This window comes from Buteo buteo, chromosome 15 (genome assembly GCF_964188355.1).
Source record: "Buteo buteo chromosome 15, bButBut1.hap1.1, whole genome shotgun sequence".
Lineage (NCBI taxonomy): Eukaryota > Metazoa > Chordata > Aves > Accipitriformes > Accipitridae > Buteo > Buteo buteo.
The window spans coordinates 760412-784394 of NC_134185.1; the positions used below are offsets into that span (position 1 = coordinate 760412).

General features: G+C 37.5%; 1 protein-coding gene across 1 annotated transcript in view; it reads right to left on the reverse strand.

Moving 5' to 3' along the window:
• KHDRBS2 (KH RNA binding domain containing, signal transduction associated 2) overlaps nucleotides 1-22243 on the reverse strand; it is a 273194-nt gene extending 250951 nt beyond the window's left edge. The window contains exon 1 of the mRNA XM_075047019.1: nucleotides 22081-22243. Within this exon, the coding sequence (XP_074903120.1) occupies nucleotides 22081-22176 (96 nt within the window). The 5' untranslated portion in view covers nucleotides 22177-22243. The remainder of the gene's footprint in view (nucleotides 1-22080) is intronic.
• Between the last annotated feature and the right edge of the window lie 1740 nt (nucleotides 22244-23983).

Sequence of the window (23983 nt, forward strand, 5' to 3'; positions counted from 1 at the left end):
CTTATTTTAAAATAAGTAAGAAAAAAAAAAAAGAGTAATAATCAGAAAGTATTCAAGCAGAGGCAGAACCCAGCAAAACATGCCCTCTGAAACTAAAATTGCCCTTTGTTTACTTTCACTTGCTATCATCATGGCTTTCACAAAAGTTGTCTTTACAGGAAAAAATCATAGAGGCTAGTAAACAAGTGATAAACATCAGAATTATGTACTGTATTTTTTCTGAACACGCCTAAAATGTTTTAAAAATGCTCATAAAATTTTAATGTTATTAGGAATCTGAAACAAGTAAAAAGGAAAAGAGTCTGCAGCAACGAAAACAAAAAGCCACCATCAATTGTCCTGTTAAATCGAACATAAAAGGTATAATTCTGACAGGCAAAACCCTTCACCACGCTGTCATTATGGTGATGCTCAAAAAAAGTGCTGATTGCATGGCTCCGCACTAGTAGTATCACTGTACACTCATTGTTTGTATGAGGATCATTACAGATAAGGGGAAAACCAATTTTCATCGTCTGGAAAACAAATTACTGATAAGGCAGGTCACTACAAACTATAGTAGGAGTAGTTTTATGCTGCTGGAACTTCTAAAGAGAAAGCAACACAGTTGCAGTGAGAAAGCCTCTGCTATACTGTGAATTAATAACTTACAAGAAACTATGAGAAATACTTCATGGTATCTGAATACATTATATTACTCTGAAAATCATTTTTTAAACATACAATACAACAATACATAATGTGCATCTCAAGCTTGCCAGTTCTATACTACTTATTCTATTCTAAACCAGCCCTTTAAGTAGCATCATAGATTTGTCTGTGATAAGGTAGAGACATAGAAAGCTGATATGGGCTTAAAGTATGATGTCTCTACAAACAAGCTGCCTACAGACCTCAATAAAGCACTACAAAATAACTGAGCTCTTTGCTCAGACATTAAAAAGTAAGAGAAACCACTTGAATAGGTGAAAACCAATATGAAAAAACGTTCATTTTTTCCTCATTCTTATGTTCTAGCTGCAATAGCCAGATATCTCATTCTCACTGCACTGAACCACGAAAGAAAAACTAACTTTTGCTCTAAATGGGTGATTATGATACAAGAAAAAGCTGATGAGAAAACAAAATGAAAGCATTATGTCCTAGGCAGTTTGGTAAAGATTTCCTTGTTTGTTTTCTCTCTGCTCATTCAGAAATTGCTCCTGACATCAATTCGTATTTTTCAGAATCAAAGTGTTAGACAACCAGAAGCCACCTGGAAGACAGACTCCTTCTCTGCATAACAGCTTATAAAACGTGCAGATACAAATTGCATTGAAAGTGAATGCACTGAAAAAAACTTGCCATTAACAGCTTTTAAATAAAGGTGTATGTTAAAGATAAAATACAACTGTTTAAAATCACTGCAAGTTTAAACAAACAAACAAACAACAAAACCAACTCTTAAGTAGTTTGCTTGGTTCAGTTGCTATGGAGATATTCTTCAAGGTCAGCTCAAATGCACATCTGCCCTGTAACTCCGCACTGGTGTCAGCTGAGATGAACAACCTCATGCACTGAGTGCCAGCTGAGCAAATGAAAACAGCTCAAAAGAAAGATATTACTTGAACCCTTCCTATTAAAATATGTCTTTTTAGTAAGTGGTGTTACTTTATTGCTGTGCTAATTCCTCTGTTATTTTTCTTTCTATACCCAGGGAAAATTTCAGGTTGGTTATAACCCATTTTTACAGAAGCTACGTTGCATTGTTATTCTATCCAAATGACATGAAAATCAGTTTTAATACCAGGTCTTCCGAATAAGCTTAATTATGAACGCGTAAGGCTCACCTCTACTATTTCTTTACAAGCAATCAGCTTTCTGTATTTTTTCCTCTATCAGCTGCACTAGGTTACCTACACAGTTAACCGCAGGTAGCAAAAAATTGACAAGATGAAGAATGCCTTCACTAACAGGGAATTTACATAGCCCTAGCTCATGCATCACCACAGCTTATACAAGTTTTAATGACTCTTCTGAACTGACAAGATGAGGGTGCTCCCACTCTGTGGGACTAATCAGAACCAGTAAAATGCTTCAGTGACCAAAATTGGACTGAAAGTTGCATAAGTGGTTATCCTACCTTAAAGACAAATGGGGATAGTGGGTGTTCATTTAGTTTCTCTCAATTATAACATCCACTGAAACAGAAAACCCTGTTAAGAAGGCAATGAAGGCATGAGGAATTCAAATGGAACAACAGAAGAGTAATCTCAGTGGAAAAGACATTTGAAGTTTATACAGATGGACTAAATATTATGTAGAAATGTCTTGCTTCTGCATTCATCCTCCTGTATTAACAAAGGATCATTATACAAGATGGAAATTACTATGAAATGACAGATTGTGACAGACTACCTGTCAACAAATCTTTCTAGATTCAAAATCGAATGAAGACAGTTTATTCTTGTTATATTAGTTGAGCATATCAAGTGCTGAAAATTCTATCTTTATTTCTCCAAAATGAAACTATAATGCATTTCGTATAACCAAGAATGGAATAAGAAGTACGCCAAGCTAGAAGAGGTTCCTAAAAATATATTAAAAAAAAAAGATGTGACTTTCCAGGTTAGTAACTGGTCAGTGGATTAGCCTGCTTGGGAGAAAATGAATTATTTTAGCAGGCTTAAAAAGCAGGAATCACAAGCTGTGTGACCAAGAGTCATGAAACTGCTCTGAGGACGGGAAATTCATGTTAATGGCTTCTCTCTACCAAGCAGAATATCTCTATAGCTACATCGTCATTTTCTCTTTGATGTGCCCTGCTTAGAAAGGCAGGAACTTTTTAAGTCACAAAATCTTTATGTGCCACTGAACCGGATAGATAATTTTTGGCTGACCTCAGTTTCAGAGGGCACGCAGACTAAACCCATTCAGGTGCATTTTGAGCAGACATCAGTGCAAACTGCAGGTGCAGTTCAGAAGTGGCATATGGCCCCTTATTACCTCCACAAATATGCTGCTACTGCAACAATAAATTTTTAAAAGACATTGCTAACTCTGTTTAAGGTCTTAGATGTATCGATGTTTATAAATCTGTAAGGTTTGATTGAATGAAATATACTATTGCTCTAATCTCCAACCCACAAATTACTTCCCAGTGAAGCAATATAGTGATTTCTTTTCCCAGAACTATAACAATCTTATGAGCAATAAATCATATCAAAATCTTATACAGAAATTTGAATGTTGGGGGTTTTTTTTTCCTTCTTTCTAATGCACAAAGAAACAATACCAAATGTCATCACCCCTCCCTGGGAAAACACAGTTTATCTGTCCAAGAACAATTGTTTAATCATTATGGAATTAAAAGGGAAAAAAACTAAGAAGAGAAAGAAGGAAAAAATTCAGCCTGATTAAAAAATGGAGAAGTGGGTAGAGTGAACAGCTCGATGTCACATTCCCACCACCCTGACCACAGCCACGTCTTAAGGTGCCTTCTGGTATTACTAAATAGATCCAGTTTTTATCCACATTTCCCTAAACAAACCGGTCTAGTCAGGTTGCAGAAAAATAGTTCTTAAGTCATCTACTAGACTCTGAGGGGTATCCTGCAGTGACAACACAGATGCCTGGTACTTTCCTCCTCTGTGTGTGTAACTTACTTGGACAGTAAGTGTTGAGAAGCCAGAAAAAAAATTCCTCTAAACCTAACATGAAAAGATGCAGCTATAGTGTATCATTCTGCAATGTAAAAACATTTTTGCAACAATTTAAGACCAGAAGTGCATTAGAGAGACTGACATACAGACCAACAGATATTAACTGCATGTACTGTACTATCTAAATTAATATAAAGATATGTCAAAGCAAGTAAAGAATAATAAAATAAAAATACCATAGTGACCAGTCCCACTAGCATAATAAATACACAGGCTTTTCAGCTTTTTGATTCTTTTGATTTGATGCATATTCAACAATAAAACAGCAGTCATTCCCATGAAAAAACAGAACAACTTACACACAAAATTAGGTAAGTTAATACCTTCTTGAATATTTATGAAGTAGATAAACAACAACTCTTATATAAGTATACACTATTTACATTTTATAATGCTTTTCACAGGGTTTTTTCTGCAACAATTTTCCACTAATAATCCTGAAAAGACCTATTTAATTACAGTAATGATTTGCATGGTTAAGTGCATGTAAGGTTTTTTTCCATTGCATTTATTAAATTTCCTGCGTTTTAAGTGAATGAACGTCAGTTAAACACGTACTGATAATGCAGATCCTCTTCTAATGAATTTATGAAGTCAGTGTTGTTCCACGCAGCCTGTTAGCATTCATGTACGTAGTGGAGATTGTCTACAAGCAACACACCAGTGCTTGGAAGAAGTCACCCTCAGGACATCCATATGCTTGGCTGAAAGAATTACTGCGTCTTGGTGTGTTATATGACACAGCAGGGATAGGCCAAGACGGAAGTAGGGGCTTTGGGGAGGAAAAGAGCAGTTTCTGAACATACAAGATTTCAACCCCAAGGATGAGGTGCACATGATACAACCCTAAGGGTCAGAGTGGCTTCTGTCTGCAGGACCTAAGGCACTACCCTACACCCAGTTCGACTAGAGACCCTCAAAATGCCAACTTCACAAGGGTTATGTTTACCAAATAATTTAGTATCTTTTTAAAATTAAGGTTAAATTTTGAAGAAAATTATGTCAAAAAGACATTCTGACAGGGAATACCTAACTTTCACTTCTAACTTATACAGTTTACATTGTGTATGAGTGGGAGGCAGATTTTTGAATAATTCAGTGGTGACAAGCCTCTATGTGAGGAGAAGGATGAGGGATGTGAGGAGTTAGTAAGAAGGAAAGAACACATGCATCTCTCAGGGGTCTGATGCACAGAGCATAGGACCCCACTGAAGAGTTGCATGGATGGTGCTCCTGAAAATGAGAAATACAGTTCCTTAACAGAGGATGCATAAAATCCTATATAGTGAACAACACTGGAGCAGAGTCAGAAGAAAAGATTTATGTTGTATGACTATCAGTGTACACACAAATGCACAGCTTATATCCATGGATTAAGAAATTCTTTACTCTGTAATTTACCACGTATAGCTAGATAGGTAAAACCACCTGCAGAACCTGCAATATTAGCCCCTATACATAAGAATCTCTAAAATATCCATTTCTCCTTCCTGTTACAATGCATTACTAAAGCATTAAAATAGAAAATCAAATTATTTTTTTTTCCATTTCCACAGAGAGAAAAGTGTACCTGAAAAGAATGAAGGTGTCCATATGTAGATCATACATAGAAATGCTACATATATACAGGCAGGACAGAACAATACCTATAGACAAGAATCCATATCATCTGCCGTACATAAAAGAAGGGTTAGGTATTATAGAGAGATAAACTGGTCTATCTGAAACAGGTGGGAAGACAAGAGTGTCTGAGGGACAACCAACAAAAAGAGGGACAAAACAAACATAATCAGGTGTCGGCTATATAATGAATACAGAAAGTAAAAGGGCAACAACTGTTACGCAGTCTGCCTTCTATAAAGTTTTACAACTAGCAAGAAGCCAAGAGAAAAATGGTGCCCTTGATGTTACTGGGACTGCATCTGCTGATGACTTGGCACTTCACATGCAAGCTGTGGCTTTAAGATTGTGCAGTTCGCACATGTAATTTGCTGTGCACAGGTATAGGCAGCTGTCTTGTTAAGATTTTCAAATGTATCTGAGGAAGCAGGGAATGAACTCCCTTTAAACCAATAGAAAGTTCCATATAGATCACTTCAGGCACCTAAAAAACCCAGCAGACACCTACCTATAGCCACCTAACAGCTTGGAAAACCAGTCACACATACTCATGGTCGCTACCTTCCAGCAAGAGCATCAGCAAACAGCTGTCAGACAGAACTGCACTAAGGGATGCCAAGCCAGAGTCCAGAAAGGTCTGCAAAGCGAGAGGGACTTGCAGGGGTTGACTCTCAGCTACTTTTATCACTGAGAGGACGACTGATGCTTTGGTTTGCGCATCCAGTAACTGAGGACAGCTGATAAAAAGCAATTCATTACATATTATTACACATCATATACAATTTATAGTTTCAGCTCCTGCCGAATTCTAGTTTATGGCCTCAAAAATTGCCCTCGTAATTAATTACTAGACAAGTAACTGGCATTAGCAGCGGCCGGTGGCAGGTGAAGATGTAGTGCTGCTCCCACGCAGATGCAGAGGTGTGACTGCCTCATGTGTGCTCCGTTAGTGTCACCCCCCCTCCCGAAAATTCATGCAGGTCTGATGGTTACAGCTGGATCCACACAAAGGCAGTGATGGGCTTGGGGGAGAAGAAAGGGGATTTTCTATTTCCAGTTCCAGATTTCCCAAACCAGTGAGATGAAAATATGTGGGGAGTTTTCACAGTCACACAGCACTGAGAAGGACCATGGGGATCATCGAGTCTGAATGCAGACTTAACACTACATGGTAGCTGACAAAATACCTGTTTCTCCTACACACAAAAAGACACAGAACAGTCACCAACATCCTATAACAAACTTAAGTCCTAGTAGAAAAGACCAAGAGCCAGAAACCAAGGTATGTACTGGAGGCAGAAGAAAACAAAAGCTCTCAGAAAAATACAACCATTAGAAAGACTTTAAAAAAGATTTTAAAAGTATCATGGAAATGATGTTGCCAGCCCTGCTGTATCCTATTTTAGCTCACCATTTTGTACTAAATCTGTTTTCAGCTCTAAAAGCTGAAGTCTGCCACCCTGTCATACATATTGATGACTCCTAACTTACAGTGCATATTGATATTAAAGTGGAGTTTGGAAGCCTACTTCTGTAATACGTAAGGCTTGCTTACAGTTATTTTAAAATAATTACAAGGGAAAATAGCAGATACTTTTGGTACTTGCACACTTCGTCATCCATAAAGTTTAAAGCCTGTCCATTTTTACGGAATGCAGCTTTAAAGAATGTCCTGTTACACATCTAAGAAAGAAAAAGACACTGGCATACTTCAATGCTTTTAAGAGGTAAGAAAAGAAATATGGAGTAGCAGTAAAGTGTTACTACTCTTCTTTTTGCAGAACACAATAGCATCAACAATAGCGTTAGAGAGGACACCTTGAAAAGAGGTGGGAAGCTTTAAAAAGAACCTAAATCCAAGCTCTGTAAGACTTAAGGATGTATTTCACTGGTCTGGTAAACACTTATACCTACCTGTTGAAATGTTCTCTCTTCCTTCAAACATAGTCAAGAGTCCAGCCTGTGATCCTCTGGCTTTGGGTAGGCTGTTCAGCTCAGTAAGATGAGGTCTCAAATTTTCAATATTTGTTCTAAGATTGTTTCCAATACTTACTGAAAAATTTTATCCATCAGTACAACGCACTGAATGGAATTTCAAAGGAAAATGATGGAAGAAGAGGTGCAAAGAACGGGAGGAGAAAAGAAACTGTCTTACACTAGAAAGTCATTTATGCAGTCAGCTCAAAGAGTCAGGATTTGAATTCTTCCCTTTCTTGAAGAAAGGCAAGCAAGATCTAAAGGCATAGGTAAAAAATTCAGGAATCCCCAAGAGTTATGCATACATATGTACAAAATAAGGTTGGACAGAGTGCACAAACTGGGGTTTCTAATCCATTGTTTTTTGTTAAAAAGACACTAAGATTGTTACAAATCAACTGAAATAATAAAATTATTTCATTTGCATATCAGAATGGTAGTCTGGTAGTCATGACTTCTGCTTGCTTCAGGGGGCATATGAGTAAGCTCCTCTTTGAAAGTCTGACCCAGAAGTGAAGATTCTGCATTTCCCACAAAATCATCTGGTATAGATAAAAAATGAGTATTTCAATAAATATCCGTAGTCTTGTGCTCACAGCCAAGTGATAATAGACCGCTCCCCATATACTCTGGTTATACATGTCAACATGCTGTGTTGACTCCAGAAAATAAGTACTGTGATATCAAACTATTGATCATTTATACTATTAAAGATTATTTGAAAACACTATTTCTGTATCCTTGCTGCAGAGTCCTTGTATACTTTCTGTAGACATCATGAGCACATCTGATGTTGCACATCAAAGTATATATAGTTACCTTAAATTGTTTTCTGGCCATGGAATTAACTATTATTCACATATACATTGACATATGCATACTACTCAACTATGCATTAAGAAATTACATTGACCACTTCCACACACTATCATTTGTAAAGTATTAGCATAAAAGTTAAGAGACCAACATTTAAGCTTCTGTACAAGTTAACTCTATTTTTTACTTTCTTATTTGTTCTGTATAATTACTATGCGTTTCCTCAAAACATTAACAAAAGACAACTCACTCTCTTACAAGAATGATAAATACAATGTATGTGACTCTATCACCTCATGATTAATAGGGTCTTTTTTATTCATGAAGCTAGATGTCAGACTCAGCTGAAAAATGTGTATCATCTTATATGTATTTATTCCAAAGCCCAGTAAAATTGCTTTACACTGCTACAGATGGATACAATAACAACCACTTTTCACTGTTTTTCAAATTAACACAAGATGTATGTCAAATGATGACCTTAAACTTCCTGTGTTGGAAATTTCATTTAAAACTTGACAAATATACTGGATACCAGAATAACATAGTAATAACAATGCCCATGAAATCTACTACATCTTCTAACCAGCCTCCTAAAAAAGAAAAAATGCTTGAAGTTTCAAAATAACCATTGGCCTTCTGTACCCTGGGAAGAAAAACTGCACAATACCTTTTTTGTTTCCTAATCATCTTTTCAGTCCTCCACTCACTAGACTGAGAAATCTTTACTTTTAATTTAAGACCAGTACACTCTTTTCCTTTAAGACTTACTGCAAAGTTAGTTGATAATAATTCTTGGAAGTACTATTACCGCTACTCTTCTGTAAGTTTCAGAGAATATTCCTCCTTTCATCCAGAAAAAGATTTAGGATGTGTCCATGAGCAGCACCCCACCGAAACAGAGTACCTCATTCTCCCTAAGTTATATAGCAGAGTAATAATGAGTGTTATGCAAAGACTTTAATTGCAAATTGGCTAAAAATCAAAAGGGACAGTTAATAGGTATATTACAATATCTCCCGGGTCCTACACTTGCTGGTTTTCATTATAAGACATTGTGCTGGCTGATAAACCTCCAACTTTATCTCAGCTCATTTCTTTAATAATTGATAGTGTCCAGAGGCCATGAAGTCAAGTAATGTAGAAGTGAAGAAAAGTTGTACATTAGTAAATCAAATCCTATATATTTTCACCAATCAAGGCCTGAAAGGAATATTTGGTATTTGACACACCTGTTATACACAGCTATTGTACCAGACTGAAATAGCCTGTGTTTTCTTTCTATTTTCTTAGTTATAAAAGTATGAGGGAGACAATTATTCAGAAAATGAGAAACAGCATACTAACTGAACAAAAAAATTTACTTATTCATGTTAGAGACCATATTTTTCAACAGATTTCAAGTTACTTGAGGTAGGATAATAAAGGCCTTGCTGCTACAGTTATTTATTTCCAGGCTGAAATTAACTGTTGAAGAGAATATATTCATGATAAGCTTGAACAGTAACTTAATGCATATGATTTTAGGAAAGCAGTTTTGTGCAGGTATTTTTCAAGCACAGCAGACTCCACAATATCACTTTTTCTTTCTTTTTTAACTTGTGTTGCTATAAGTGAAGTCTTTATTCTAGAAAAAGAAATTCTATTTTTATGCATCCTAAGAATATTTCCACTGTCTTCACTAAAACTAAACAGAGCATGTAAAAATCTAAAATATATGCAAGACTTTGCAATGCCACCATCAAATTCCTAATACGCCATTAACCTCAAGCTGTTATACCAATACGTAAGAACTATTTATTTTTAATGTCACTTCAGACTACTATATTTCCAGAGAAATCTCATTTTTACCCCCACCCCCCCCACAAAACCCAATAAACTTTGTTATGATAAAGGTCTCCTCAGTGACTTGATTTGTTTCTTCACTGTATGACATAAATGCAGTCTTCATTTACAAATAGATGCCTGCAGCGTTAGCATTTCTTTTCCTTAAGCATCATATATTTTAAATATAACTGTCATAAATGAGAAAAGTTCCTGTAGGCTACTTATCCAAATATCAGTAAAAATACAAATTGTTCCCAGATGTAATCACTCCCTCTAAAAATTGAAGAGCAGTGACGCATGCAGGGCATCTGATTATGGTCAGCTGGCACCACAATCTCTGATTCAGAGGAAAAACGTCCTCCGAAGGCACATAGTACCGCAAAACTGCCCAGCCTTGTTCTCCTGTAAGAAACAGTCTGTTCTTGGGATGCTACACCCAAGCCATATGTATCATGATTGTACAGGGTACTGGATAAGATGTATCTATCATAGCTGCAAAAACACAATTACACAATTCAGGATCATAATGTAAATAATTGGTCAGGGCGGGGGGCAGACAGGGAAGAAAAAGACTACATTTTGCATTTTTATATCTATTTAATCACACTGATAAGGAATACTAGAGAAGAACACTACACAGTAAGATGAAGAAGCAGCAGTTGGGTCTCAAAATAACTTCCAGAATTCTACTATATTTGTTTTTCAGTTTATACATCGATGTCTGTACACCATCTTCACAACATCACATTGACAGTAGTTAAGCTAGCACACTGCAAAAAAATAAAAAAAACCCTCAACTGTCTGAAACTACAGCTTGACCCTTAGCAACATTAAAGTCACTACTGCCAGAGCACTCAAGAATATTTTCACATTACAGCTGAAGTTAGCAGTGACTGACAGAAAAGACTGAGACCATGTATGAGTGCTGCTGGTACACCACCACAGCAACTTGAATTAAAGATGATCTCTACAACTCTCTTTAGTCTGTCCCAAGCCTTGGTTGTAGCAGTTGTAATATGGCTCATATGCCTTTCCTAAATGCATGAACTAGCTTGTTCTACAACCCATGAACACACCCCCATCATCCTAGATCAGGAAATCAGCCTGTAACCAAAACTGATTTTTATTTTCTCAGTCACAAGGAAAAGCGATATATATGCCTTTTTTGGGATAAGACAGGGGAGTTGATAGTGATCCAGCTTTCTAGATATAAGGATACTTGGTTTTGCCATAAAAATTTAGGAGCGTATTTCCTTTAGAAAAAACAGTCTATCTTGTCATGAAGTCTAATGTTATGTACAGTCTAGCGTGAATTTTTTTGTTTGGTTGGTTGGTTTTTTTGTACAGGATAGCACTAGGCATCTAGACATGGATAAGCTAGTTTGCTTCTGATTATCTGTTTGGTAGTTTTGGCAGCCTTTGCATACTCTCTCTATGCAAGGCAAATCTTTCCCAGGCTGACAGTGGTAAAATTAGCCATATCTTGTCAGTTGATGTGTCATGTGAATTGTTCATCTTAAAAGGTTGTTGTACGTGTGTGTGCACATGTGCGTGCTTTATGCAATGAACATTTGGGTTTCAGTATCTTTCATCCCACAGCAACTTTCTTTAACATTATATAGAAATTTGGAAAGAAAAGTGGACCTATGAGGCGTTGCCTTCAGAAGATGTGCAAACACTGGGGAATAAAACCTCTACTTCTAAGGTGTAAGAAGATACATGGGTCAAGAGAGCTAGCATCTTCAAAAGAAGACCTTTAGAAAAACAACTGAAGAGGCTTTTCCAATAGCTTTCAATGGTTTTGATCAGGTTCTGCATTTATGTGGTACTTCCAAGAGTACAGTAACTACCTTTTCTTAGGTGGTTTCATTTCACTAACTTTAGAGTTGAAGTTGTCAGCTTTTAGGAAACCTATTTACATGTGAACATTTAGGATTAATCACCCTGGAAGAGCCTATTTTTCTCTTTCTCTAAGTAAGCTTCTAGTCTTAAAAGGATGAGGTAGCATTTTAACCCCAATCACCTACAACCAACGTAAGTGCTCTCAGTAAAAAAAGTGTTCTTTTATGGAGTGCCTCCCTCTAAAATTGTACATCATACAGTCTGCAGACATGTGGCTTGTGGGGGAGTGCAGGGGACATAGTTCAGATGGAATCCTTTCTAAGAGGACCCCTCCTCTCCTTTTCCTTCCCTCTCTTACTGAAGGGACTTGTCCCACTGTTGTTCCAGCACCACCTTTAGCCAAACTTGACAAGCGTGAAAGGGCAATGCATTCGCAGAATCTTTTACAGTTTCCAAACTACTTTAATGATTGATCACTTTGTTCAGTGATAAACTCAAAGTCAAACTGTTATCTCAAAAGTGACTTCTGATTCTCCTTCCCCAGAACAAAACTATCTTCCTCTGTGGTACCAGTTAATTCATCCCTTATGATCCCATTTGCAGTAGAAAGCTCACATGCATAAATGCCTCATGTTATTAGCATTCATTTTCTTGTCTGACTAAATAGGCATTTTGAGATTGCAGTACTCCTAATACATCAGAAATGCAAATAAAAAAATCATATATTATTTAAAAATAGTCTTGTTTCTTCATTGCGCTGAATAACTGCTATGAACAGCGATTTGTTTGGCAGTTTTCTCTTGCCAGCTGTTATATGAAAGTAACCAAGTCTCTGCAACTGCTATATAATAAGGCTCTTCTTATACTGGTATCACTTTTATTAGTTGCTGTCTCTATTCTGAACACTACTTTTTGACAGTGGGAGAAAAAAAAAAGGATTTTTCTTTTTTTTTTCTTCTTTTCTTGATTTGTTTGGATCATATGCTAGGGCTCTGTATGGACTAAAACCCTAGTAACATTACCCTGGACAGAATTAAGGGTACTTCTACGTATGCAACAGCTGTGGGCACTTTGGGCCACACCTAAATTGCCTTTAAATACCCTAATTACTTACTGCTAACAATGAAGACACAAAAGCACTGAAGCTGACCTGAGCTCCTCAGCCCACTCAGAAATCTAGGTCTGCAGCTGGGAAACTCTTCCTGAACTCTGAGCTACTGCCACTAGATTACTAGGGGGAAAAAGGAGGAAAACCTACCAAAAAAACCCCAACAAGCTAATTTAAAGATAGTTGCCACGTTTTGATGGGCTGCAGTCAAATACCATTTGAATGTCTTCTATCTGTACAACCTCTCTGGGCAACCTGCTCCACAGCTTCACTGTCCTCCTGCTGATGAAGTTTCTCCTCTTATGCAGCCTGAACATTTCTTGTTTCAAGCGACGCCTGCTGTCTCTTACGGCCCCACCATGCACCACCGTGAAGGGTCTCCTCAAGACCCTGCCCACGGACGCAGACACTAGGGAGGCTGCTCCTAGGTCCCCTGGAGCCAGCTCTTCTTCTGACTTGTTCAGCCCAGCTCCCTCAGCCTCTCCACACAGGGCAAGTGCTCCAGCCCCTCACGAGCTCGGCGGCCCTCCACCAAACTCACTCCCGTTTGTCTGTGTCTTTCTTGTATTTGGAGAATTAAAACTGGACACAGGCACGTAGGTAATCATTTTGTATTAGCAGCAGATGGACACGCTGATTGCCCCGTCATCGTTCCTTTCCCAGCCTACATATCCCTACCTTGAATGCGAAGATGATCTTGGCGCTCTCGCTCCAGAGCAGATGGAGTCAACTTGCTTACTAAGCAACAAATTCAGCAGCGTAGAGCGCCGACCTGCACCTAGTTCTGTCCCTGCAAATGCAACTAAGTCCATGCACTTTGTCTGTGAGCTTGAGCCTAAGCCTACCAAAACACATCCTTGCAGAGACGTGGCGTGTTCTAAAAAAAACCAGAATTTTCTCTCTCCGTTGTGGGGATGATCATGAGAGGATTTGTACAGATTGTCTCTTCCCTATATCTCATCATTCAGGTATATCCACAGGAGAAGATGTTTTCTGCTCCCACTATCCTATAGACTCTTCTGAAAAGAAATCCTTAAAAAAGGGGGGGCAGAAGACAGAGAAATTATCTGAAAAGTAGAAAGCTCTGTTTTCCACTTTTTTCCCCCCATCGTCTCTTCCCTCTAATGATATTACAAACAACATGATGTTAAGTGCTCTGAAAGTCATCTTGCTTTTTTATGCTGGTATGATTTTTGCAATCTCAAAAATGTGACAAATGTAATTATGCCTGAAAGAAATAAACCATCTCTTCTTGCAGAGGGTGAAAGAATACTAAAACGTGATCAGTACTAGTGCTAAGCTAATCACTGTGACACCACTCATGCCTCTACAATTCTGTTTAGTGTCAGCGCTTACATTATGAACCCCTCATTTCAGGGGTTTCTAACTCTGTTCCACATTAGTTAGCTACTCTTATAGGAGTGCACAACATGGCTGTTAATGGCTTCATTAGTGACATTTTCCTAAAACGGCTTAAATTTCAGTTTGAAATTTTGTAACTCCCTTGTCTGTTACATGGTGTAAATCACCAGCAACTTGTGACTAAAGAAAGACAATGCAATAAGACAAAACCCATCCAAAATGTGATTTATATGCTTGAAAAAACAATTTTGCCAGTATATCAGAAAAAGAAAACAAGACAAAAAGACAAAAAAATTTCCTTGCCTTAAAAGCAGTAACGAATTGTTCTCTTGCAGAAGAAGTTTTTTTCTGGCTCTCTGCTACCCACCAGTTTGTTTCTCAATAAATGACAGAGAAATAGCTCATTCAAAACTAAACCTAAATTTCTTTACTTTCTAAGAAGCAGGTTCATTATTATTATCATTATTGAATGACTCTCTATACCCCATTATTTTTCTTTTCCTATTTCATTACACATTGCTCCAGTGAGTTTACCTTGTTTAAAAATAAACAGCTGAAGAAGATTTAATTCTCTTTTGCTGAGTTGACAAAAACAGTAAACAGTTTCTCTCATCAGACAGTAGACGGTCTATCAGCTTGGAAACCAGTGATTAGGGAGCAAATGGTGTGCGATCATGCTATGTATGCCATGGTGCACGTTTCCTGCAGTAGAATAATTCATATGTGATAGCATTTGCCTTAGTGCTACTTATTCCTTACCTAGATAACAGGATTATTATCTCAGAAGGTAGATGGAAATATATCTTTGCTATATTTGTCACCCATTCTAAATCTATCCTGTTGGAACAAAACTATGGTTTCATGTCTAGGGAAAGTGATGGAAGAACTGCCTCCCCCTCACCTTTTTTTTTAAGAAGGTATGAGTGACAGCGTGGCGCATTGCTACATTTCTTGAAATAAAAGAGGGAAGGCATGGTCTCCTCCCAGTTTGTAGTATTCTCCTTCTGACTCCCAATCCCAAACCATGGAAACACAATAGTTTCTGCATAAAACTGTGGTTCTGCTATTAATTGAATATCTAAGTTCATCAACTGAATAGGCCTGCAATTGATTCCTCGAGTTCCTGAGAATATTTATATACTGATGCTACTACTGGGCTATAAAGGCTGAAAATGGGAGATTTATTTTTAGTAAGTTTTAATAAATGACAATAAAATATATATTCTAATAAACCCCTGAAAGATATATTTACGAAACAGAGTTCTTCAAAACTAGCACACATCCTTTGTGTGCTCATCATATGAAAGCATCACCTGTTTATTTTGTTTGCTGATTGTGAGTAAAAACAAAACAGAAAAGAAGTAGGCTGAGGTCAAACACACTCCAGGCTAAATAGCTGTGACATGGCAAGTAAGAGAGCATTTTGAATCTAAATGCCTTTCACCCCATAGCCCTCTATATAGCGACACATAATTATGTTTTAAGGATCTCTGATGATACGTGGGAAGCTTGAGAAACGGGGAAGAACCCACCAAAATCCATGGCGAGTTACAATGGAGTTATAAAACCATTCAAGTGACAATCCTGAAGAGGGAGGAAACCCCTGTCACTAAACTGACTCACGCTCACACTGCTTGGGGCTCACCAGCTCTGGAGAAGGCTCCTCATACGCCCCTGCCGCCGTATTTGGCCTAGGCTTTCTCGGTGCCCCGCGCGAGCAGGCAATGACCCACGGGTTTCCAGGCCATGTGCTTTCCAAGCCTTTCACAGGGAACCAAGGCAAGGCGATCGTGCATCTTGTGTAGTCTTCTTCCCTAGTAACTACTGTCCTCATAGGCCGATTTCTTCTCCGTTTTAAAGAGGAGGCTACTTCAAAGACAAGTAAGATCTCCAAAGTTTGGAGAGAGGATGGAGCTGGATGGGACATGTTCAAACTAAGACAACGGCTGTGCCATAAATTCATGTTCTAAGAGGTCTGAAGATCCACAGAAGAGAAAACATTCGTCACCATACTGCCATCGGTAAGAAGTCAAGTCAGAGCTCACAGCTAACCACGAGACACAGATGTGCAGAAACAGCTTCCCTAGCTCCACCGTTCAAGGAACTGCTGTGTATTTAGGTACGGCTGAAACCCAAACTGTTCTATGATGAGCCGTATTACCTCCTGCCTAATCATTAGGTTTACTGCAAAGGGATCAATGCAGAGCATTAGCTTTTGTGTTAGTATTTTATTTTATAAGCGAGCCCAAGTAGACCAATTGTCTATAAGAGAAAAAAATTAGCATATGATATTCATACTGCATTAGACTTCCTTATTAAAAACATTACTATTATTATTAACAATATTTATATGAAAGAGTACCACAACTAAAAGGAAGTAAATCTCATATCCTATATGACAGTAGCATTTCAAATTGAAAAGCTGTATTAGATCTAGTTGGCTGGAGTTAATTTTCTTCATAGCAGATGGTATGGTGCTGTGTTTTGGATTTGTGACCAAAACAGTGTTGATAACAGACTGATGTTCTAGCTATTGCTAGCACAGCATCAAGGCCGTCTCTGTTTCTCACTCTGCCCCACCAGCGAGGAGGCTGGGGGGGCACAAGGAGTCGGGGGGGGACACAGCCGGGACAGCTGACCCCGACTGACCCCAGGGACATCCCACACCAAAGGACGTCATGCTCGGCAGATAAAGCTGGGGGAAGAAGAAGGAAGGGGGCGGATGTTCGGCATGATGGCGTTTGTCTTCCCAAGGGAGCGTTTGGCATGCTGGAGCCCTGCTGTCCTGGGGATGGCTGAACACCTGCCTGAAGATGGGAAGCAGTGGATGAATTCCTTGGTTTGCTTTGTGTAAATGAATTCCAATTTGCTTGCACATGCAGCTTTTGCTTTACCTATTAAACTGTCTTTATCTCAACCCACGAGTTTTCTTGCTTCTACCCTTGTGATACACTCCCCCATCCCGCTGTGGGGGAGCGAGTGAGTGGTTTAGCTGCCTGCCCACAACAAAAGCCTTTCCAGCTGTTTTAAACTTCTTGCAGTAAGTAGTTTGGTTTACACTTACAGGAAAAGCATCTTTCTCTTTCATCAAGATGTAGCATAATATTTATCTATCTTATGCATTCTGTCCTTATCTAAGTTACCACATTATACAAACTCTCTTCCACAAGATACATTTCTCATTGCCTATGAAATAATAGACCTCTGTGTATTTTTTAAACTTGCTATTTTTAAGGATATTTTTAAAAATCATGTAAAAAAACCAGTTTACCATAAAGTATTTTCTTCTACTGCTTTGCAACTTTACAATATTGATGTTATAAATGCTAACATAACTGGTAACTCATCCTCTTAAAAGCTAGAAGGAAAAAAGGAAATAACAAGTCATCCAAAACTGATCACAAAGAAGGTGAGCTTTTTGATCAGTACACATCGTTGCCTTAGTTCTGCTCAACAGTACTTTGATAAATCTCACCCTAACTAATGGTTTGCTTTATATCTCTCATGAAGCATAGGTCCAATTTGAAAGTTTTACTAGATCTCATACACTATGTATTTAGAGACAAAATTTAATTTTTACTGTTCACTACCCTTTTTAGTCCTTAAGCAGTAACACAGGTAAGTGGAAGTGAGCTAGATTCTATTTCTTATCATAAATGGCCAACAGACTTGCTTGCTGAACTCCCCTCAGTTTCCAAAAGCTGAGTCCTCTGAAAATGTCGAACTTGCACTGATGATACTGATCCTCAATTAATCCAAACAGCAGAGGAAGAAACAATGCTGCTGTAATTGCAAACAAAACCCTAAATCTCCTTCAGTGTAGATGGAGCACATCTCCACAATCAATCACACACAATCCGTATACCATTAACAAGAAGTCATGCTCCCAGTTAGAATTGTCTGTTAATGCAGGCTGAATTCCTGCCTGCTCTCAAACTTATTTTATGGATGTTATGAATCCTAATTTTCTCCTCCCCCCCCAAATAGGAGTAATAAAAGAAGAATAGAGAGGAATGCAAGTTTTGGTGGCTTAGAAAACAAGAGACACGACCAACATTCCCACTGTTAAGTGGCTAGGACTTGCCTGTATTCCACACTGCTGCTACCAGCTACTATCTCTCCCTGGCTGATCTTTCGGTCTCATTTCCTAGTTATGTTGTGTTTTCCAGCCTGTCAACTCCTTGGAGCAAGACCAGTTTAGTTATTGAGCATGTTGAGTACAAAGGGTATCTCCAACTTAGTCTTGGCCTCTGAGTGCTCTGCGATATGAAATGGTAAATTATAACTACTCTAAAAGCCTACCTTGAAATATGGAAGGCAATACTGCGTTCCACCATAATAGCACAGAGTAGGTCCTTGTAAATCACAAAGTAGCAATTTAGTGCCCCTGTTTGTAATTTTAAGGATGAGTTCAAGGAAGAAAACAGTAAAAGCTAGAAGCTGAACTATGTATCTGCATGTATAAATAAAGGAAAGATAACCTGTGAAAAATCTTTCAAAAATCACATAATCAGAGGGGGAAAAAAAGTCCTTTAATGTTGGGAATATTTTTTGTGCCACTTCTTTTTGATTATGTTGCTGCTGTTTTAATTACATTGCTAAAGATTTATACAGCCATGGATGGTTAAATGAAACAGGCAACTCTCTACAATGTTCTCTGGAATACATGTTATTCTCTGCAGCCAGGAACAATTTTATGAAGCAATTTTTAAAGACATCTGTACAGAGCAAAATTTCTCAGCATGACAAAGAGGTCAGCTAATGTTGTGGGAGCTGATTTCAACAGCAGTGTTATGAAAACAAATAAATCATTAACAAAAATGGGGACCTATTAAAATCAAGTTACTTTCTGTACCCACTCAGGAGTTCTGCAAGATTGGCATAGGGCCTGGAAACACTGGAGTCGGGGTTCATCTCCTGATGGAAAAGGTAAGTACAGAGATGGATGAAAGGTCGGGTCCTAGGTAAGTCAGAAAAGAAAAATATGTGTGTGATGCCTTGTTCATGTGTTTTACTGCAAGTACAGCTAAAGTATTTGTCTTAATTTTCCAAATACTTGTTGTCATGAAATGCAGAACTGAAGATTCAGATGCATTTTGGTTTCTAAGTACAGTTGGAAATACTGAAAAACTGTACTGAGTAGCAGAATTACATCACTCCTAAGAAAATTTCGGAGAGGTGGAACGAGGTTTTGAGGTTTGAGAGGTTTTGTCTTTTCTCTTCAGCTGGAATACAGGAAGACATCGAGGAAAAAAAAAAAAAAGAAGATTACTGCTTTTACACTTTTTCTCTATTCGAGTGTTCACACACTTGATTTCAGTTTTCAGAATTAGTTGGACACTTCATACAGAAGTGACTTAAAGCAACTACCTTGGTTACAAACAGCTATTTATTTGCAGCAAAGAAGTTGACAATACTGAAAAACTGTAACTTGAATTTTGAGATATTTCTGCTAGTGTCTTTGAAATAAAATTGATGATCAGGATGGAAAATATAGATTAATAGGAAACTTGGTATGAAGCAGGAATAAAGCAGTATACAACTCAAAGATACTTTTTCTAATACCTGAGCAGCTTGATTAGGGCCTGGTGTTTCATCACTGAATCACTTTTCTTCAAGTACCTTTTCAAGACATTTTTCTGAACCTTAAGTACTAAACACCTTATGTAAATTTTCTGTACATCAGTGACTCCAGAAACCAGAGATTTAATGAAAGCATGAAATACTATTAAATTCCAGATTAAACACAGAACATAAACAAGCTTTTGCCCCTATTATTCCCGGTGTTGTGTGGACCAGAGATTATGGGCAACAATTACACTTGAATATGAAAATTAAAATGGCCTTATTATAAAGGAAGTTTGAATCCCCCCCCTAAATTATAAACTAGAAAGCGATACTTTGTTACAGAGTTGTATGTTCAGTTACTTGTTCAAGACCTGGTAGGGGTGGAAATCTTTTAAGATATATGAGAAAGCATTCATTATTTAAACAACTATCCACGGCACCAATTTCAGTGCAGTATACTTTATCAAAATTAATAATTTTCTGCCTTCCATTGTTCAGGCTTCTCTTTAAAGAATTCAGCTGAAAAACAGAACAAGCATAATCTTTAGATTTAGTGTGGCATCAGTCTAAATTCTAGTATCCTTTCAAGTATAAAGGCTTTTCTTGTCTTACATGGGAGAAAAAAAATGCTGGTAGGGCAGGTAAAAATCTGTAGTTAGACACTTAGCTCTGTTTCTATTACAAATATTGGAGTTTTTTTCTGCTCTCCTGAAACATCTCCAGGACTGAGTGACAGATCAAATTTTCCTTTTGCCTTATGCATCAACAAGGTCCTCATTTCATTACAGCAATATAAATCACAGTTTGAAGTCCTGGCTACTCACTGAACCGACAGCTGAGGTCCCATTTTCCTTAGAAATTTTCTATTTTCTTTTCCATCCATCTAATGGACATATCACTACATCTTTTTCTTCCTATCTTACTTAAAAGGGAACTAAACACACAAATCACCTGGAGATGATTAATATGACAACAATTGCTTTGAAAGCAGAATAGCAACTGTCAGGTTTGAGAGAAACAAAGCATAAAAGAAGGAGCATGCCACATAAAAAGAAAAATCACCATATTCATTGTCTGAGCCCCACATTAAAGACAGAACATGAACAGAAAAGCTCACCCTTCACTATGGATTCTTTAGCACTGGCGAGTTTGTATGAGTTATTTGCTTGAAGTCATGGGTTTATGAAGTATAAAACGATATAAACAAATATTGTTCAGAGCTGTGACAACTTTTTTGAGTTTTATTTAAATCTTTGCAATAGTGAAAGATGCACTGCAATATTAAAGTTTTTTTTTTATATACATACTGTTTATTTTTCTGACTTGTCAGCTATTTTATGTATCTGCACTTACAGAAAACAAAAGTAATGAACAAAACGAGCCATCCTTTAAAGGCTGAAATCCAGCTAAGCTGAAGCCAAGCACAGAGGAGGCAGAATTTCACGAAAGTCAACATCATTTTAATTTAGACTGTGCACTGGACAAGCTTGCAAACAAAAACTTTATATAGAATGTGCTACATAAAGCTAAGGTTTTAAACAAGGTCTCAAATTCTTAAACTGTACAAAGGAACAAATTTGCAAAGCCAGGTTTACATGCTGCTTAAACAAGTTAACACAAAAAAAGGAGATGACTATACAAAACAACAAAAGCTAAACTATTGGTTAGTAAATGGCAAAAATCTCTTCAAGGAACTGCAGAAATTGCTCACAGAGGCTTAAGTGTATAAAGCTGCTTAAGTCATACGCTATTTTTAAGAACAGCACATTTGGATGAATTTTTTGGACATCAGAGCAATAAAAGATCAGACCAAATAGATTCTTAATACACACAGAGAAACGTACACATTTGAAAATACTAAGGGACAACTGAACTGCCTCCACGCTACATCTTTTTTTCCTTTGCTCACACACTTGTATTAGGAACTATGTCTACAATAAAGTTTGTTTTCATACTTAAAAAACAGTTCACAAATTCATGCCAAGAGAAAAGCAATGCACCCTGATTTCTCAAAAGTCTTTGTAGAAGGAACCAAAAGTTAAAGAAAGGAGGAGGTCAAATTCCTTGGAAAATAGCATTTTGTTTGGCAGCAGATGTCAGTCAGTAGATAAGTGCTTGCCACAGAATCAGGCTATCCACCAGTTCAGACCGGCCCCCGCACCGACTCCTGACTGTTCTCTTAAGGCAGTAATGAATTGTTCTTTTTGCCTTGTCTTCAAGTTCAATCATGTCATTTCTCTTACTCTTCCTGTCTCTTACCTCTTTTATGTCCCTTTTCCTAATCATTTCCCCATATAATGAAACACCACGGCACATACAGTATTTCCTTTTTGTGCATCCAATCTTCCGTCCCATCCTCCAGTCTATTTGCTCTTCCCTCTGTCTCAGGCACAACTATCCTTTTTCACTGTCTCCTCATTAATGAGGGTATTTTTCTACTGATACTGTGACTGAAGTTTCTCTGCACTCATTTCTATCCAAAATCTTTACCCTGTTTTCTTTCAATTCTCTTACCATATCTTCACCAGTACGTGACATCTGCCCCTTACTATCAATTTTATTTTTTCTTTTGAGTTCGTGCCTGTAATTAAAATTCCAAATATACTGAACAGAAACATCAGAAACATTTTGGTTCTCTGTATGAAATACTAGTGAATAAAGTATACCAAAAATTAAGTTCTTCTTTCCATTTTGGGGGAGAATAATATTCACAGATCTGCCACAGCTAGGAGTCTTCTGAATTATTTCAGAATTTTTTTTTGCTTCTATGTTTTTAACACAGAATTGACACACTAGAAAATACAGTAATTAACTAGAATAATGGTTAATGGGGAAAGTTTCAGTAACAAATCTCAGCTCAGTTATGTATATCTTCTTGGCCTGAGAAATTTCTGCTATACTAATAAAGACAGCCTCTTAATTATATTTCTAATCTGATCTACATAACATATATAAGGGAAGGATACTTTTTATACACATGTGAAAAAGGAATGTTTTAGGTTACTGAGGAATAATGAACTCTACCTATTTAATGAATCACATACTTGATAGAGTTGAGAAATGACTAATCAAGTGCTGATAACTGCCTTACTGCTGGTACCTGGACAGGACTTTTATTGGTACAATCTCTGTGTTCATGCTCATTGGAATGATTTGTACTTCCATATAGGACTATTTAAAACAAATAAAATAATCCCACTGACTTCTACTAGATTTATTAGAAAAACCAGTTCTTCTCCTGCAAATGGTTATTTCATCCAACATTTGTTTCAAATGCCCTTTAAGAAAGTTTTTAGTGGAGAGATTCACTCTGAGGTATAATGTATACAAAAGAAATATAGTAGTTATTCAAATCACCTGTGAATTCTGTTTTAATATATCACAGAGATTAAACTACAAGACTTGAGCTGAACAAATAAATTTCATTTCAAGAGCAGTGTCTCGAACCTGACATGTTATATACAACATCACCAGTTTAAAAAACAACTAAGAATGAAAAAGGTGAATTTAGCTGAGTCGTTCATCATTCAAGGAACTGTCATGAAACAGGCAAAACAAGGAACATCAAGAATCTGGAATTTAACTTAATTTACAGTATTTATCAACACTATCTTAAGTCTATTCCCCAGAACCACCTACTCTAAAGCAGGGTGCCAGCCTTTCAAAGGGTAAAGGGCTGGATTATAGCCTTCGCCCCCTGCCCCCAACATGGTAGTTAAATATCCAGGAGGATGCCAGCAGGAGTTCAGAAGCTCAGCTGAAGCCAGACCATATTTCTGAACAAGACCATTATTGCCCATCAGCCAAGCCTTTGCGCAGGGAAGAGGCAAGGCTTTATTACACTGCATCCTCTGAAGACACAGTGCCTCCCAGTTTGCAAATCTACATCATGGAAGTAATTCAGAAGAATCAACCTGCTTGTCATCTTTGTCACTCCTACCAGATCCTGGTAGTTTGCAGGACATGCTTCCAGCATCTTATATTTTGATAGTTTTCATTATCTAACAAGCCAGTAAAAAGGAAAATTTAAATATAATTCTGTTCTTAAACTGAGATTTTGTTTTAAAACTTTCTAAATTTATGACTAACTCTAGCATCAGAGCAAGTTGTAATTAATTTCATTTTGTATTATACTTACATAATTATATTTATATAAATACCC